We start from the raw sequence: 20,003 nt of genomic DNA on the forward strand, positions 1-20,003 counted from the left end.
CATTATATTAGAGATCGTATACATGGAAATTTATGAATAGGAGTTTCTATATTCCACATAAAATAAATCTTATACTCAAAACAGTGAAAGTAAATGGTGTAAATGTGATGAATTACTAGAGGCCAACTGGGTTCACATGTTCATTGAATGTAGAAATGTTGTTCAATACTGGAAAGACTTCAGATATTTTGTAAATGCTTTCTGGTCTGATAACTGTCGTATTTCTAACTCACTAATGCTATTCAATGTTCCTATAACCAATGTAATACCTAAATTTCAGATTCAGTTACTCTGGTCAATTCTTGCAATTGCCAGAAAAGTTATTACTTTGAACTGGAAAAGTAAACAAGATTTGATGTTGTTTGTAAAAAAGAACTGTGAACCATTTGTTATAGAACTCATAACATTACTCATAAAAAAGCATAATAAAAGTTGGAAAACCTTTTGAACAAATACTGACAACTTCTCATGGATAAAATGATTGTTTATCATGGATTTATGTAAATATTGTAAATAGTTTTGTTATTGTTTTATTGTATTTGTTATACGTAAATTTGCGTATGTTTATACTGAAAACAAAATAAAAATGTGTTTGAAAAAAAATCAAATATTTTTTTCTCTAGAACCATTAGTACTTCTAAGTATAAATGGCAAACTGATGAGCACAAGCTAACCTTACTCTGTTAGCATTCATTATTTTCTTGTTCTTAAACTGGATTTTACAAGTCACAATAAACACAAGTATTTGTTTTGTAAAGGTTTGTAAACATCTTACAATTCAAAAACTCATACTGTCAAGATTAGTTTGTTCATCCAGCTGGGAAATTTCATTAAAGGCTGAGCAGTTCTGCTTGCAAAAGAGAAATATGACAATTATGACAACATAAGTAAACAGCAAACTAACAGCATTTAATATTTTAAAAATAACCCACTACTGGATGTGGGTATATCAAAATTTACCCATGGTTGGTGTGGTTTGGTCACGAGGGTGAAGCCCAATTGATTAAACAAAGGGAACTGTGAGTAAATCCTGATATACCCACACTCAGATGTGGATTATTGCTATTATATAATGGCATTATTTAAGAAAGAAATGGCTTAACTCTCTGGAATAATGTGATTGTGTAAGGGCATTGCAGTCTTTTTCATGTTGTCTTTCGTATACTGATGCACTGCACATGCGTATGGGACTTACAATCCCACACTTCCACGGTATATTACCGCAGTGCAGGAGCAGTGATGGAAAACATGAATCTCAGTTGCTGATTTTTTTTTCTTAACAGTTAAAAAAATATACAAGGGACAGCAAAAAAATAAGGAATGTTTTTGTTTCTTTAGTTTTGCAGGTATGTACCTGATTTTTCTCATGTTTTACTCTGTCCTTCAACAAAACTCATAACCATCAACCAATAGAAAGTCTGGTTTCTCAATGGTACTTCATTGGACAGACTTTTTTTCTAAATATTTTTCTAAATTTTAACATTTTTATTATATGTACATAAAAACAGGAAGGAAGACAATTTATTTTCACATTTGACAACAGGTACATTTCAATACATTTAAAATCAGATCTTCAAAATTGGTTTTCATTTAATTTAACTATCAACAGCTCCAATTTGTTCCAGCAGATCTTAACTTATTTTTTTTCATTATTACATAACATAGTGGCTGAGTCTAAGACATTTTTAAATAAATGAATTGCATCAGATTTCCTTTTTCTTGTGATTACTTTTGTAGCAACAGCTAGAACCATGGATGATGACTCCTACATGCAGCTGACAGGCCATGGCAGAGATATTGTATAACTCTTCACTGTCATAGATGTAAAGCATTATTGAACATATGTGAGACACCTGAAGGCCCACCTCCATGGCATGGATACATCTGGTCACACACTGCAGTATGTTCCGGATATCTGCAGCACGATAGCTGTGGTTGGTATTATGCTGCATAACATAGTGCTGTGAAGGCAGTTATAATACTGGGACACCACAGCACTGCCTGACATGCCAGTGGCAGCTGTGGAGGAGGAGCTGAATGAGGAGTGTTTTTTGGAACCAGTTAAGTGGGACCTCATGTGAAGCAGAAGGTTGCAGAATATACTAAGGCACTAGCAAATAGGTGGCACCTGGTCCATATTTATGGGCTATGACAAGACAAAGACAGAATAAAGTTGATGCATGCAACAACACAACCAGGAGATGAAGACAATGTAATAATTGGTCAGACATTATGGGCCCCAAGGGAAGAATCATCATCCTTGGACCAGGTCTTGTGAAGAACAGTAAAAACAAGTCAGTAACGTTACTATAGGTGGAAAGGTCAAAGGTGGTAGATGCAGCATGGGTAGTCAATGCACCCAGTTAACCACACCTTCATGTCAGAGATCACATTATCTAGGAATGAGGTGGTGCTTCCATGGGGAAACTGTGGCTGGATGCACCTTATGGCCCCAGAATGTCAGGACTGGAGGCATCCCATCCAAGGGATGGCATACCATGATGTGATTGGGAGCATATACAGAAACCCTACCACTGCTCCTATGTGGCAGGTCAGTAGAATTTTGTCAAGATGACCACTGAAACTAGCACAGGTATGCGTTGCTCATGCTGGGGCTATAAAGGACTGTTGTGACATTGAAGTGTGGGAAAGTAATTGGTTTGCCTGAGGGTGTGCCCACAGCAGAGCCAGAAGAGTATTGGCCATGTTTTTGGGAGTGTCCATGCACACACATGGAGGCAGGAATGGATAGTGTGAACAGTGAAGCTGTGTCTCGAATGGCATGTGCTGTCTGCATACGTTTATAATGTGATCTTGCAATGCACAGCTGTGACCTAGTATGGTTAGTCAATGCACCCAGTTAACCACACCTTCATGTTTGCATGAACAATGGATGCCACCAGGGCCATCACTGCACTGAAATGGCATGTCTGCTCCAGGTCCCTATAGACCACATAACTCTGAATGCATTGTAGAAAATCCTATAGTCCCTACAGTGGTTGCATGTTCTCATATAAGCCATGCAGCACACTCGACTTATCTGACATGCTATAAGTAGTTGCCATTTCTGTCTGGAGCACATATTTTACTAATTTTACCAGTTTATTACCAGGGTAAGCCCACTGGATGAATTGTCCCTTTACAGGGACAACTCAGGAACACTATCTGTTTAAGTGACTTGTTCAGTGTCACATAGTAGGAAAATGAAGGTGTAAGGAATCAAACATTGTACCCTGGGCACAGGAAGCAGATCATTAGGACCTCACAGTTTTAGTCTTTTGCACTGACTGCCAGACATATCACAAACATGCACAACCAATGAATGAAGCCAAGAATAACACCCAAGTCTGGGAACTTCCTGCAGTCAGAGCAGCAGCAGCTCTGCTGAGTGCACACACCATGGAGACTGTGCAGTCCTCTGCTGCTGTCTGTGGTGGTGGCACCTGTGCAGCAAGGGTGGGGTTGACATGGATAGTATGACTATCACTGAACACAGGTGATGCCAGAGGTTAATTCTGTCCCTTCCTGATCACCTCAGCACTGAGTGACATGAGTATCCCTCCACCATTAGCACTACTGACAGTGTCACTGCATCATCAGATTGTGATGTGTATGGTGCCATCATCATCATCATCACCATCATCATCATCATCAGCCACCAGTCAGACTCTGACATTACCTATATTTTGGCTTGTTGTGCTGAACACTCTCCCACTAGAACCTGTGAATGTATACAGATAACATATCTTTGTCAATGCTGGATCATATTTGTGACTTTCACCACCGTGTGATACACAGACTGCTATATGCCAAGCTTATATGTAACCTATGGGCACATACATATCTGATAGTGAAGGTTGTTGATATTGCAGGTACAATGTTCCTGGATGACACGTAAACATATTTGCTTGTTTGAGTAAACCATTCATTATTGCAAATCACTGTGTTACAGGCATGGCACATGCTAATGTTCACATTGTGCATCCCCTACAGATGTTCAAGCAGTCACCACCAGCCCTACTTCCACATGCAAGCCACCACCAGGTATGAGGGTTCTTTCATACAGGAATTCCTTAGTATCATGAGGTACATCAGCCCAAACCCTACATTTTGACAGTCTTTGGCCATTTTCTATGCCAGCTAACAAGTCATCTATTGCTATAGTGTATTGTCAGTATACCCACTTTGACACTGTGCACAGTGTGGCAACATGTCCATCAGACCTGCACAAATACCACAGTCTGTGAATGTTGTACAGGAGAAAATATATCCCCTGTAGCATGTTATGCAATGTGTGTGTGCATGTGGAATAGTGTCAAAACAACTACAAAGCACGAGTGTGAATGCTCCTGACTGTGTTCCCTGTGAACTTCCAGTTTAAGCTCCCCTGGTAAAACTGTAACTTGCCCAACCTGTCCCCAGTTCCTTCCAGGCTTGCCCCCTGTGCACTGTTTGGTTGACCCCCCAGCCTGCTAGACCCCTGTCATACTTTGTATAGTGTTACCCCCAAACACATCATTGGTCTGTTACAGTGCCTGCTGGTTTCATGTTCCCTTGTTTGGTCACTGCTGTCCTGAGCTCCACTACTGCCTGCAGTCAGTTTGCCCATATGGCAGTGCACTCTGATATCCTCTAAATTATGATTCTCTGATTTGTTCACTGTAACATGGTATCCTACAAAATGGTGACTGCAAATTTTATTATGCTAAAATGAGAATTATAGTGTTATCCTTATGATAATATGATGCTTTAGCATGGTAATCTCTGAATCACACCTTCAGTGCAATGCATTCTCAGCCCTAGTTCATACAAGGGGCCATGTCTGCTTGTTGCTGAGTTGAGAGTTCAGGTGGCACAAACGTAGTGTCCCAAGCAAGTGCCACTAAAACTTCTCCAACAATGGAAAGAGGTTATGGAGAAAGACACTTTTTATTGTAAGCATTACATTCCTGGTTTAGCACTGTAGAGTAGACTTATCATCTGTAGTTGTAATTGCCTTCTGCTGTCAGAGATATTTTGTGCTTGTTACTGTTCACTTTATGTTGTCTACCTACTCCAGAGATCAAAGAAAGTAGAATGGTCTGACAGAAGGGATGAAACTGGCTTTCCAGGTGGTGGGTAAGTGTAGTGCTTTGCTGGACACTCTCCTTACCTGAGAGTGATGTGGAGGGGAGTGTTGAGGACCAAGGTGGGGACCAAGGTGCACGTCTGCACTGTCACCCTGAAGCAACTCCTCTAATGGCAGGTAGAGTCACACAGCCAGATGGTCCCCACCATCAGTCCAACAGATGCAGAGTCTTCCCACAGTGTCAGTATGTAGGTGACTGACTTCTTGGTGGATTAACTTCTGACTGGTTTGGCAGGCCCTCTTCACCCTTCCCTATCCCCCATGATTGTGTTCACCATCCTATTGTAGTCCAAACCTTCCTATCTCCATTTTTTACCTGTCAGTTCACATCTCTCCATTGTTTCCCCATTTTGTATCACTTCCCCTCTGTCAGTCTTAGCCTGTGATATGCATGCATTTGTCTACCCTGCTTCCTTCCCCTTACCTTTGATCCTGCCTGCACTTTCCTTTCATGACCTGTCCCATCTTCTCTTTTTATTAAAAATAGGGATCTGCCCCCTCAGCTCTTCTTCTTAAAGATACAAAAGTCTACCCTTCTTCCCTCACCATATACCGAGCTTCCTTTCTTGTTGTCCTTCTGTGCGTTTCTCTGCTTACTCTTCCTCAATTCTCCCTCTCCTATCTCCTCATCTTCTCCACATGTGTGTGATACAGTGACTTAGCACTTTGCTGTGGTGTGCTTGTATGGGCTGCCAGCTGTACCTTTGTAGCAGCTAAGGGACACTTTGATGGACGTGAGAAAGTGCACAGCACTGGGCATATCACCCATGTGTCACTTTGTCTGTGTCTTGTGTCATGTGATTGCTCTTAGGGCAGTCAGTCCAGCAGTGCAGTAGCTGTCATTACTGCAGCTGCAAAAGATTTATTATGCAGAACTGTCCACAGCATGACAGCAATGTGCTCTCAGTTATGCATGCCTAATCCCCATTGGGCTGCATCTTCCTATTGTCATCATGCTATTTGCCAATGCATGGTCATGTTAGGCTGCATCTTCCTATCGCCATCATGCTATTTGCCAATGCATGGTCATGTTAAAGTTTTTACTGATGTTAATCATGCACATTGTCTCATCAAGTACTGTATTACTGCATTGCAATGTAATAAAGTATGCCCTGTGCATGCAATATACATTTACTAATAAAGTAATGTGGCTTTTTCTCTGTTGTAAAGTCAAATCTTTGTAAATGAGATGAATTTATATTTAAATTAATTAATCTTAAATTATAATAATAAAGGTATGTGAATGCTTAAGTGCATATAGGTGTGCAACTCTATTGTGTGCATTAGTATGTGCATGTATGCGAATGTCAGTATATGTGTGCATGTGCATTTGTGTGTCTCTGTGTATTTTGTGTGTGCATGTGTGTGTGTGTGTGTGTGTGTGTGTGTGCATGCATGTCAGTGTGTGAGCAGATGTGCCTGTGCGTGCGCGAGTGTGTATGTCAGTGTGAGTGTGCGCATATGCCCTTGTGTGTCTCTCTTTCTGTCTCTACACATTTATTTTTTCATATAAGCAGCTTTATAACATTTGCCTGCATGCATCATATTATATAATCCTACAACCACTGATTATTCTGTACTTCTACTTACCTGCAGTAGTAATTCCGCCCAAATCTTGCCCAGTGATCCCTTACAATTTCTTCAACAGTCTGTTTTCGAGCTGCTATAATTGAGAGCCAAGCAAGAACTGCCCAGAGTCCATCCTTATCTCGTATGTGGTCAGAGCCTGAAAAAGACAAATAGTATAATCCGACGATGTTTCACCTCCATGCACATTTACATGTTCACTAATTGTAGGTCTTTGTTTGTTAATTCGACAAGTGAATTGGCTGACTAATCACACTACAGTTATAACTCTGTCCGGTCTGTTAAAAATATAATAACATGGCTGAAACTTATAGTTTACTCTTTAAATGTAGTTTATTAGAAAATATATATATATATATATATATATATATATATATATATATATATATATATATATATATATATATATATATATATATATATATATATATATACACCAGCTTCTCTGACATTTAGAAGACTAAGGTGGGTTGGATTTTAGTAAATTATCCAGCCCAGCACATGTAATTCTGACTTTTCATTTGTAGTGACATCAAAATATATCACCTTACTCAGGTCAGAGCTCCACAGTGTTTACTGTAAAATGAGCTAGAATGTTCATTTCTTTAGTGAACAATCTCTGATCAAAGCAAACGTATTTATGTATGAATGTATGTATGTATGCATTTACATATGTATTACTGCATGTGTGGATTTATTTACTTAGCATTAAGTGAACTGGTTCTTCTCAGACCCTTTTCAGCCATAGCGTGGGTCACAAGGGCAATAGTAAAAAAAGAATATGCATATGGACAGTTCAGTCTAGTATATTCACCAGCATGTGTTTAGGAGGTGGGAGGAAACAGGAATACTCAGAGTAAACTCTTCCAGACATACAGCATGCAAAACTTCAGATATGCAGTGACCAGAGGTTAGGACTATACACTGATTTTGGACTGCTGACCATACCTCTCAACTGTTCAGATTTTCACAGAATGTTCAGATTTTTACCTCATATTCTTGGTCTTTTCCCCACAAAATGTATGGTCTTTTGACAAATCATTGAGGACTGGTCACTGAATAATGGTAGATATTTGAGTTTCAGACTTCATGTCCAGCATAAAATGCATGTTAATACAAAACCTGTTATTTTAACAACTTTCTAAGTGCAATATTTAAAATCTGTCCCTCATTTTCACCTGTTGTCCCCCTATTATTTTGGCTTTGTCCAGAAGTCTTGTACTAAGAGGTTGGCAGGTTTGACTACAATGATATGAATAACATCCCATAGACACATCAAAAAAATAAGTAAATAAATAAATAAGTCTGTAAAAGAAAATATCTAAAAGCATTTGGTTCAAGGAAAAGGTTACTGTAGCATGCACTGGCCAGATTCTAGAAATTGCTAACTTTACACATTATAATAAACAGCATAGCAGGAGATTCTTACATATTTCCTCTCATTTTAACTGCATGGTGTGGAACAGTCTCTTCAAACATACTGTCATTAGTGATTAAACATCTGTGTATGCGCTTTTCATTATTTTTTGAAGACCATAAGTGTGCACTAGTTGAAGCCATGAATATGTTATCCAGTGCTACCATACTAGGCCATACTCCATGATAAGGCATCATAGGTTCACAGGCTTAGGTTTTAAAACACATTCTTCTGTAAGAGATCAATAGGCACAGTCTTATAAAACAGTTCAGTGCTATACAGCAGTATGAAACATGCTGTGAAGCAAGCACTAAGGAAGACCATATCTGGTGTCACGTAACAGGAAATATTAAAGGTTCATCATCTGCAAAAAAATGGCAGCACCACTGACAGTTAAGTGTAGAAAAAATATTTTTCAGGATGGCAATCGTTGAAAAACCAACAGTGTCCTAAATTAAGAGAAGGCATGCTAAAACTGTAGGGCCTTAGACAAAAAAGGAGTCATTCTTTCTCACCGAACAGATTCCATCTAAATGGAGGCATAAGTGGAATTTCTGGAATCTAATGCAATGAATGCCTGCCTGAATTGTTATTACAGACAACAAATCACACACATAATCAGGGGCATTCTTTTTTTCCGAGTTGTGTCATTAGTGTTTTACAGATCTGACATAGCAGAAAGTATTTCAGGAAAATAGTGCAATTCACAGCCTGAGTGGTGTAATATACTGCAGCGGTGCTGTTTTCTTGCCTTTTCAAGTAAACTACTTTGAAGGCTTTGACTGTGTGCAGCATAACAAACAGGAAAATTCTTAAACAGATGGGGATACCAAGTCACCTTATTTGTCTTCTGAGAAATCTGTAAGCTGAACAAGAAGCAGTTAGAACCAAACATGGAATGAATGGTTCAATACTTGGAGGGGAGTACAGCAAGGCTGTATGTTGTCACCCTGCTTACTCAACGTATATGCTGAATATATCACATGAAATGCTGGGTTAGATGACTCAGATGACAGAATCCAAATTATTTGGAAAAAATAACAATTTCATACATTCAGTTGATGCAACTCTAATGGATAAAAATGAGAAACAGCTGAGGATCCTTTTGAAGAAGGTAAAAGTGGAAAGTACAAAACCTCTTTTATTGCTCAACATAAAAATAAATAATGAAGTAAAACAAAATAAAATGACATGACCTAGTCCTATCAGTTCTTGCAAATAAATGACAGGAAGCAGAGACAGTGACACATTTTATTTCACTGTAATCAAAGAGTTCTGCAGATGGTGATAGAAGTCACGAAATTAAAAGAGACTTGCTTTTTGTAAAGAAAGTTATGACAAATACTGATATGATTTTGAAGAGTAAAGATATCGCACTATTGACAAAGATCTGGACAGTCAAAGCTATATTTTTTCCAGTAGTAACATATGGCTATGAAACATGGACAATATGCAAGGCTGTGCAAGGGTAAACAGTTTGATGCTTTTGACTTTTTGTGTTTGAGAAACGTTTTGAGAATTACCATGGACAGTAAGAAGAATTAATAATTCAGTAATTAAGGTAATAAATCCATGCTGTTCACTAAAAGACCTGATAGTAAAACTAAACCTCAAATACTTTGGTCACAGAATACATACAGGATTCACTAAAGAAGACGAGGATGCTGGGAAAGATTGAAGGTAAAAGAAGAAGGTGGTGTCAAAGACCAAGGTGGATGGCAGACAGGCCTATTATGCTAAAGTCCTTGAGGTTATGAAGAGTTGGATTCAACTAAAAGAGTAACAACAACTCTGATAATGTCACTGGCAGCATCAAGCAAGCAAGAACCTCACACTGCCAACCATTCTGACACGTGTACATGGTCATTGTTCTTTGACATCTCTGTACTTTGGGGCATTAGTAAACTTGTATACAACACACGCACACACAAATGTCAAGGACATGTAAATCAGCTCACCTGCTATTATTTAATTCTGCATTATCTTTACCCCTCCAGACCAAATATGAAACTATATATGAAAACAACTGGAAAGACTTTACCACTGGGGTATCAGTGTCACATGACCCTGGATGTTGCTTACTTCCATGCATTTCTGCATTTGAGTTGGTGGCTAATGGGGATGTGGCAGCAGGATTTGGAATGTAAACAGTAAAATATGACACTAGAGTAATTTTATCATGACTTGCAGATACAGAGCATACCTCTCAACTGTACAGCTTTTCGCAGAATGTCCAGATTTGTGCCTTATATTTTTGGTCTATTTTTTAAAAAAAAAAATTGTTTTTCTGGCAAACTAGTGGCAAATCTTTAAAGATTAAAGTTAAAAAAAAATCATACTAGACATTTGAGTTTCAGACTTCATATCATTCAGAAAATCCATGCTAATGTAAAATCTGTTATTCTATCAACTTTCTAAGTTTGTAAGAGCAATATTTAAAAATTGGCCTTATTTTTGGGCCTTTGTCCCACTTTTATTTATGGCTTTGTCCAGATTTCTTGCTCTAAGAGGTTGAGATGTATGATGCAGAGACATGAAAAAAGTTTAAAAACATTAAATTTAATCCATATCTTCTGCAATGCTGTGGATATGGGACTCTATATGTAATCTAAGAAGAATAAGAAGTTATGTACTCACCATAATGTTTTTATTTATTTATTTATTTATTTAATTTGTTGACTGGGAGTGTCCGACTGGACGTGGGTCCATTTTCAGCGGAGGCCCGGGGAGAAAAGCTCCACAGTAAAATAAACAGACAGTAGTTACATTGGATTACATAGCGATTAACAATTTAACATAGAAATTACTTACAACATATTTACAGATGAAGAACATAGTATATCAGTAGACAACTAGAATCTTTATCTGTGAAGTACATAACAGGCATTAACAAATGTAACAATGAGAAGTTCCTGCTGTATAATAAGTACTAGGCTTATGAGCATCTGAGCTTGCTATCATCAAGGTAGTTAGTGGAGGTGAAAGAAAGGTAGTGGTTGGATGGGGGTGGATCATATTAGAGTGGGAGTTGCAAGGGCATAGCCAGCATGTTTTTAGGTGTGCTTTTAATAAAGTTTTGAAGTTGGTGCATGATGGTATGGAGGTAATTGTGGGTGGGAGTGAGTTCCATAATTTGGCTATGGCGCAAGAGAATAGTGCTTCACCAGCAGAGTTATTGGCTTTAGTGATATGCAAGTGATTTTTGTTGCTGGATCTTAGTGGTCTGGTGGTGCGATAGGGTTGGAGTAGATTCTGGAGGGATGGGACATTTAGTGGATGGTTTACTAGTTTGTGGGCGAGTGAGAGTTGATACCACTGAAGGAGGTGAGGGAGTTCAAGCCAGCCCAGTTCAGCAAGTGAGAGATAGTGGTGACTACAGTAGGATGCCCCTGTGGCGAATTTGGTGATTTTGTTGTAGCAGGTCTCTAGCTTGTTTAGATCACATTGCCTTAGGTTGGTATATACTGGAGAGGCATAAAGTAGGGTGGAGATAAGGTGGGAATTTGCTATTGAAATCTTTGCTGCTTTGGTGAGAAATTGTTTATTTCTATATAATGCTCCTAGTTTTTGTGGACTTTTTATGGTCATGGATATGTGAATGTCAAATTTTAGTTTATTGTCTATTTCCACTCCTAGCAATTTGGTGTGTTCAGTTGGGTATATAGTGGTGTTGTCTTTTGCTGTGATGTTAAAGTGAGAGTTGTTTTGAGTATGTTTGGTGGGTTGGAAGATGAGTAGTTTAGTTTTGTTTGGGTTGAGTATTAATTGGGCATCGTATAACCATGTTTCAACAGAGGAAAAGGCTTCCTGTGTGACTTTTTGCAGTTTGGGTAGGGACTGGGCTGAGCAGATGATGGTTGTATTGGATGAGTGTGCCATGTTTGGTGGCAGAGGCTAGATTATTGGTGTAAACAGAGAAAAGTAGGGGTCCAGGGATGGATCCTTGGGGAACCCCTATGGAAACAGGTAGTTAGGGAGATATGTCATTCTGCCATACAATGGATTGTTGGCGGTCAGACAGGTAACTCTGAAACCAGTTGGTGACTGATTGTGAGAAGGATAGGTTATTGAGGACAGAGATAAGCTGCTTGTGTGGGACCATGTCAAATGCTTTAGATAGGTCTAGGAAAGTAGCAGAGGAGAGATAGCCATTGTTTTTATGCTGAAGTATAGTGTTAGTAAAGGAGAGTAAGGCAGTGGTGGTGCTATGGTTTGGTCGGAAACCATGCTGAGTACTGGAAAGGAGGTTGTTAGTAAGGAGGTAGTGTGAGACCTGAGAGTGTATGCATCTCTCTAGTATTTTGGAGAGTGGAGAGAATAGCTATGGGGTAATTGGTTAGTTCTGCAGAGGGTCCGCCTTTGTGGAGGAATTATATGTGAGACTTTCCACAATGTGGGAATGTAACTTTCTGACAGAGATCGGTTAATCAAGATGGATACTGGGTAGGCCAGAGCATCAGCTGCGATTTGTAGGTATTCACTTGGGAGGTTGTCTGCTGCTAATTTGGTGGGTTTAAGTTTAGTTAAGAGTTTTTTTATGTTGGAGGTAGGTACAGGAGAAAAAGAGAAGGCAGTGGGGAGATTACTAGTTGAAGGTGTGGGTTGGAGGGGACGGGGTTGTGTTGTTTAGCTAGTGATAGTATGGTTTGGGTGAAGTGTGTGTTGAATGAGGTAGCAATATTTTCTGAGGCGTGAGGGATGTTAGGAGGAGGGGTACTGACTTTACCTGGGTGGAGGATGGAGTTTATGGAGGACCAGAATTGTTTGGGGCTGTGTTGTGAGGAGTCTAGGGCAGACTGGTAGTATTGGAATTTGTCCTGTTTTATTAGCTTTTTGATTCTATTGCGTAATTCTAGGAATTTCTGTCTAGCTGCGGGGGTTTTGGTTTTGCGCCAGTGCTCCCAGGCTTTATCCCTGTTTTTCATTTCTAACTTAGTGGTATTCTGTAGCCATGGGGAGGGTTGTGCTTTGGTTCTGGAAAATCTTATGGGGGCATGGTAATTAAGGATGTTCAGGAAGGTGCTCACTTGATTAGTAAAGGCATCACCTTGACAGCAAAAGAAGTTATAACCCCTCTATACTCAGCACTTATCCGGCCCATAATTGAGTATAATGTCCCATTCGGCATGTACTGTACTAAGCACCTGCAGCAATTAAAGAGACCTCAGAGGTTTCTAACAAAAAAGATCAAGGGCCTCTAGCATGCGCCTTACACAGACCAACTAAAGTCCCTGTCACTATAGTCCATATAATATAGACTTTTTAGGGGAGACTTATGCCTGGTCTACAGAGCAATCCAAGGCCCAAACCTAATGAAATTGCTGCATATCCATAAATCAAACAGGACTAGGGCTACCCATTTCCGGGACCTACATATGGCCTGTGACCCATTTCCAGGACCTAAATATGGCCTGTGACTTAAACAGGACATGATGAAGGGACATATTTATTTCCCAACAACTGACATGTCTTTGGAACAGGCTTACCATTCACGTGAAACAGAGCACCTCTATGACACTATTCAAGAGAAACCTGGACGAGTGGATGGGGCACCATAAATTCTTACTAGGGATAGCACTCACAGCCCTCCTGGACATGGGCAGTCATCACTAAATGCAATTTAGGGTATTGACTAGCATTTCTATGGTATTACATTGGGATGAAATGGCTAGGCTTCAAATGGCCTCCGGGTAAATAGCGTAGTAATCTTCTATGATCTTATGATCCTATGGATTTGACTTAGAAGTTTCAGAACTTTGCCCTTAAAAGAGTCCAGCTTCTTACATTCCCAAAATATATGCATCCCTTGATTTTACACCTCCAATATAATCCCAAGCGGGAATATGTGTTGAATTTTAACTGGGGTATACACATAATTATGTAAGCATTTCCACTTATATATTGACATTTCCTGCTATTAGACTCTTATCAAGCAAGGGAGCAGACTGACCTCTTGTAATCCAGATTACTTTCCCTATGCAACTCCTGTTTTCAGTTTGCTTTCCACTTTACTAATCTCTTCCTATCTGTATGAATCTGTTATAGGCAACACTTATACATGAAAAAAATTTTACCACAAGAGCTGGATACTCTTGTATGAGTAAGGGTATAATTTATGTTATATTTTGCAGTTGTAATAAATATTATATTGGTGAAACGAAGAGAATGTTAGCAGATAGAATTAAAGAGCATGTTAGAGATGTAAGAAATAATAAATCTAATAGTCCTGTTGCTGAACATTTTAATTCTGTACACCATGGTAATACTGACTGTATAAAAGTTACTATATTAGAACATGTTCCTCTTTATTATAATAATTTGGAATGGCAAAAGAATATATTGAGACAGAAGGAATCTATTTTAATTATGAAGTATGGCACTTTACATCCACATGGTATGAATAGAGAATGTAACTGGCAAAGTCTTATTTAAAACTGTGACTTTAAATGTGTAGCATAAAATCCTTTTATTGATTGATTGTATAATTGATTTATTGCTTCATGTTGTATATATTCTGAAATTTTAAGAGCTTCATTGTTTTACTCTGTAAAGGCTGTTGGCGGCTAGAGGAGAGATTCGTTTGAGCTGAATAAATTTTACCATTTTGGAAGGTAGAGCTGGGACTCACTATTGGTCTTTGTTGTTGCTTATATATATCTCATTCCTTTGTTGTTTCATTATTAACACTTATACATCTCCTGCAAATCCTGTCTGCCATTGTGCAACAGGATATTTACCAACTTTGGTTTGACTATTATATTTGAGAATATATTTTATTTTCCTTAGCAATACTAACCAAACTCTCAAATTACAACTTAAAACTCCTTTTAAATTGTATTCATTGCCATTTGGCCTAGTCCTCTCCTTTCCTTATTTGAAGCCATTTTTGTTTGGTTCTTGTCTTGTCTTACAATTCCAACATGTTATTCTAGCATGTCTCTTCAGGCCAAAAAGCCCTATAGGCATAAAAAAGTTTTTCCACAGGGCTATATTCTCATTTCATAAAATACCCTTAACTATTCTGAGCATATATTTAAAAAGTTCATCATTCCTATAATGGACAGTTACCCTTCTCCTATTGTCTACCTCTGTTTGCTCTCAAGACATCGTCAGCAAGCTAATAACTAAAGTTTTCCATTTTGCATCATATGCCATTATCAACAGCAGGAGAAAAACATTAAACTGGACTTTTTCATAGCATTTTAATGGATCTGGAACTCTCATTCCCTCATTCCTAAGTCATAACCAACATTTCCACATGATCTCCTCAGCTTTTATCCATCCCATAGAAAATCTGCTGTTTGATTTTTAACTACCTTTAAGAATTTTAATGGGTTCATCATGAAAAGACATGAAATGGGTAAAAGCCAAAGAGGCAACATATAGAATATTAACAGTTTGAATCTGTTGATCTTTTTCCACTTAAAGCACTTTTCAGTTTTGCAAATTACACTTAATCTTATCCAGACAAAAATCATATCTTAAGAGCTCACCTTCCTACAGCAGAGCACATTCCTAACATCAAGATATTTAAACTTCTTATCCTTACATATCTCAGCAAATATTTGGTAACATCAAACCCTGATGGGGCATGTATCAAAACCACATTTATTTTTATTTTTTCCATATTTACTTTATTACCCAGAATCTCCCAAATTCTTGTGAAATGTCATAGAACTTTTTTCAGCCTTTCTTGATGATCCTGAAGGAGGATTAAAACGTCATCTTCGCATACAACAAATGTATGGCTGGTTTCCCCTATAATGTAAACCTTGAAATCTATCTGTCTAGTAGTCTATTCTAAGGGATCCAGGTAGAGTGTAAACTTGTCAGGATAAAGGGCACTCCTGTTTCATTCCCCTTGTTGTGAAAAAGGAAAAAAAAGAACAAAAGAAAAACAAATTGCTACAGACCTACTTCTGTTTTTATCAAAGCATTTTAGTGAGAATAGATTCAAAGTACTATAGACGGCACAGTGGTGGAGCAGTTTGCATTGGCACCTCACAGCAAGAGGTTATCCGATTCGATTTTCAGCTGGGGTGCCTTCTGTGCAGAATCTGCATGTCCTCCATGCACTTGTGTGGGTTTCCTCTGGGTGCTCTGGTTTCCTCCCACATTACAAAGACATGCATCTGGAGCATTTCTCCCCAAGCATCCACTGAAAATTGACTCATTCCAAGTCAGAATTTCCTGGCAAACAAAATTTAAATAAATAAAAATATTACTTTAAATAACCTAGCTCCCTGCCTAAACTCTTCTAATACCCTCATTAAGTAGCATCATTCAATCCTATCAAAAGACTTTTCGGCATCAAGACTAACAAAGGCAACCTTTTTCTTCAGAAACTTTCCATGCCCCACCTTTACTGCAGTTCTCAAAATATTATCACGTGTCTGCTTACCCATAACAAGCCCTGTCTATTCAGTGTTTATGAACATAGGTATTGCCTTAGCCAACCTATTAGCCAACAAAGCCACGAATCTTGTAGTCATGATTTAAAACTGATATTGATATATGACAAAATGAAACCTCCTTGTCTTTCCTTCTTTGTAAATCAAAATTACTACAGCCTGTAACCAGGAGTCAGGGATCAGCCCTGAAGACAGAATCTCAATCCCCCTCTTGCTTCCATAGGTCTATAGGCAACCATTTTAACCCCAGATTCTTACCCAAGGCTGTTTTTTTTCACCAGTTCCTTTAACTCTTCAACCACTATGGAGTTGGTCAATGCATCAGCTTGCTCTTGACTCACACTAGGGGTTAAACTTGCTCATATAAACTTTTAAGTAGGGGAACGTGTCCCCTGGGGTGATACAGAGCTGTAAAATATAGTAAAAATATATCCAATATATCTTTTGGGTTTAATAATATCTTCCCCAAAGCTAAATAATATACATTGCATAATGCTGCACTATCTTCATTTCATAGCTAACAAATCCTGGTATCTGGAGGAAAAAAACAGACTTTAACATTAACTCCAATAACTTTTCCTTCAAGGTCACAAGACTCTGATCAATTTACTTCCCTTTTCCCCACTCTACCCCATTACATTTGCTGAACCTCTTTTTCTAACTATTATTACCTTATTATCTTTCCATTTCTTAGCAGTTAAATTCATAATCTTACAAACAGTTCTGGCTTTGGGTGCATCCCAGGGCTCAGTAAGTATTTTACCATGCTCATGTTCATAACAAACTCACCTTTTATACTCATCTCCACATACTGTTTAAAATGTTGCCTATCCAAATTAATACCTCAGGAGCCTCCAATGACACAGTATGTCTCCAATAACTAGGGTACTAAATTCAATTATCAAAGGAGAGTGGTCTGATGATAGTCATCATATTTATTAAGTAGGAATATTCAAACAAAATGCACCCCTATCCTGTCTTGTAGAAGAGTGTCTCACTCCCTGAAGAAAAATGTATATCAATGGGTCTGCTTTAAATTTGCAATGTATGTCAATTCTACACTTGTTAAGTAGATTTCTAGCTATTTCCCAATCCTAACAAATCTTTAGTAATCAAATTCTAATTCTCTGCATATAATTGTATTCTTTCATGAAAATGCAATATTTCCAACATAACTTCTTCAAATTCCATAGTATTAAAATCAGGTATTAAATATTTTGAAACTACTGTAGTCTTAGTTCCATAACAAAAAAAACAAAAAAAAAACAACGGTTCTTACGTATTATCACAACCAGATTTGCAACCTGAGATAATTTGTCATGCTTAACTCAAACTAAGTCTGTTAACTTTAAAACGGTTCTGTAAAGTGTTAAGTATTATTCTGCGATATTGTTAATGGGTTAGGAAGAGGAATAAAGGGCAAATGTGTGTTTGGCGGTAGCGTCCTTTACCCACGTCAGGTCATGAATAATGCGATCAAGATGGCTGTTGCTTCTCAGTGTGGTGAAGAATGACCGTTATTTTTACGGGGGACATTTTGTTCAATGATTAGTAGTCAGACTGGGCGCCAAAGTTCATAGAGGAAATGAAGTCTGCCGAACACTGACCCCGCGACAATTGCAGTAATGCAAATAAATACTAGTAACGTGGCACAGCCTTTCTCCATAGCAGTATTTGTGGCGCAGGGGTGGTAAACGTTATCCCACTTCACACACATACTTGCGTGTCTCTGAAGTTGTGTACTCAGAAATGCCACTTACAGCAGGAACATCAGGTGCTGCTGTAGATGGTGAATGATTCCCCTACATAGGCACACATTTAACAGGGTTTAAAAGGCGCCACTTCTGTTGCTCAGAACGTTGTGAGTTTGTTGACTCTTAACACTACAGACGACTGCAAAGCAGCAGTTATGTGTCTACTTCAGACAAGGGCACTACCTGCCATTATTCCTCCTAGTATGTGCCAAAGAATCTGACCCAGTACTGTTTAACAGTTTACACCACCCTTCTTCAACTAACACTCATAGTTGGCAGAAAACATTATAAAGTATCCCACCTGTGAAATGTGCTTGTGATAATACGTAAGTACCAAAATAACTTTTATTTCCAAATATCTCCCTTTAGGGTCAGTCAACTGATGTTCTATGCTAAAGAAGTAATCCCTTTCCATCAATACTGTCACACTTCTTTTTCCTTCCTCTACTGATGAGCAAAATCCTCTGTTCCATCTAACCCTTATCAAATAATTATGTTTTAAGGTCCCTAAATCTGACTCTTAAAAGAGGAACACATCTGCTTTTGCTAGGTTCATGTACTGGAATACCATCTTTCTCTTCCCTACTCTTTTCAAACCATTAAGATTCCAAAATTTTAAGCTACATGCCATCTTAAAACACACACATACACACACACACAAACACGCACACACACACACACACACACACACACACACACACACACACACACACACACACACACACACACACTTTCTAATCCGTATTTATCTCTGCATATTGGTGCTCCAAGAGTATTAAAATATGGAAATTCATAAAAAATTAACAAGAACCAGGCATCTGTCAAGTTCCAACCTCGCCACCACGAGTACTGAGAAAAAAATAAAACACAAAGAAACTAGTGGTCTTAAAACTTCGTTGATGTGCTCAGTCACAATAATTTCCAAAAACCATGAAACCCAGGCAGTGTTCTAAAGCAACAAGCCTTTATTCGTCACAGACAAGTGATCCTCAGTAACAAAAAGTGAGAAATATTATAACAATGTAAAACATATCAACTTTTATATACTTAAAAGTAGGTGTGGAAAGTCTATGTATTGGTTAATTTTAAACTAGCCTATTCAAGTCAAACAGTATAAAAAGGGCTGTAAAAGAGCATTTTCGAAAAAGTATCCACCCCCACATACTACTACTGATTAGATCATACTAAATCCTAGTTAAGAAAAACACTATCTATTTGCGACCCACATTCCGAAGTTACGTATTAAGAAAAGAATAAAATATACATAAAAAGACTTTTATCTAAAATCGCTTTGGGCTACCTAATGCAATAAAGTCAAATACTTAATGCAATTCAATACCTAAAGCATAATACCCAATGTAAAATATGGAAATTCCCCTCTAGAAGTATTGCTATTTGTCTGACCTCAAATTCATTAGTATATTGCATCAAATCCACAGTTTTTAACAACTGTAGGATCACCTACTGTTAGCAATCCTTAACTTGCTAAATACAAATGCCTGAGCCAGCAGCAGGGAATTGTTTACTCTATTTCTTCCTCCTCTAATATTATTACAATAATCTGACTGGTAACCAGATGTCTTTTGAATGTTATATATTTCTTGTAGACTCCCTTCCCAACTTAAATACATTGTGTTTCACTTTTTCCATTATTCTATTTAACCATAGCCCTATTACTATATAAATTTATTTAGGTTCCCAGCTGC

At 38.2% G+C, this 20,003-nt stretch overlaps 1 protein-coding gene across 1 annotated transcript in view; it reads right to left on the reverse strand.

The window, feature by feature from the left end:
• PGM5 (phosphoglucomutase 5) overlaps positions 1–20,003 on the reverse strand; it is a 1,541,798-nt gene that overhangs the window by 370,283 nt on the left and 1,151,512 nt on the right. Inside the window, exon 8 of the mRNA XM_044064330.1 lies at positions 6,719–6,854. Within this exon, the coding sequence (XP_043920265.1) occupies positions 6,719–6,854 (136 nt within the window). The remainder of the gene's footprint in view (positions 1–6,718; positions 6,855–20,003) is intronic.

Source organism: Protopterus annectens, chromosome 2.part2, assembly GCF_019279795.1.
Source record: "Protopterus annectens isolate FY-2018-M chromosome 2.part2, PAN1.0, whole genome shotgun sequence".
Taxonomy (NCBI): Eukaryota; Metazoa; Chordata; order Ceratodontiformes; family Protopteridae; genus Protopterus; species Protopterus annectens.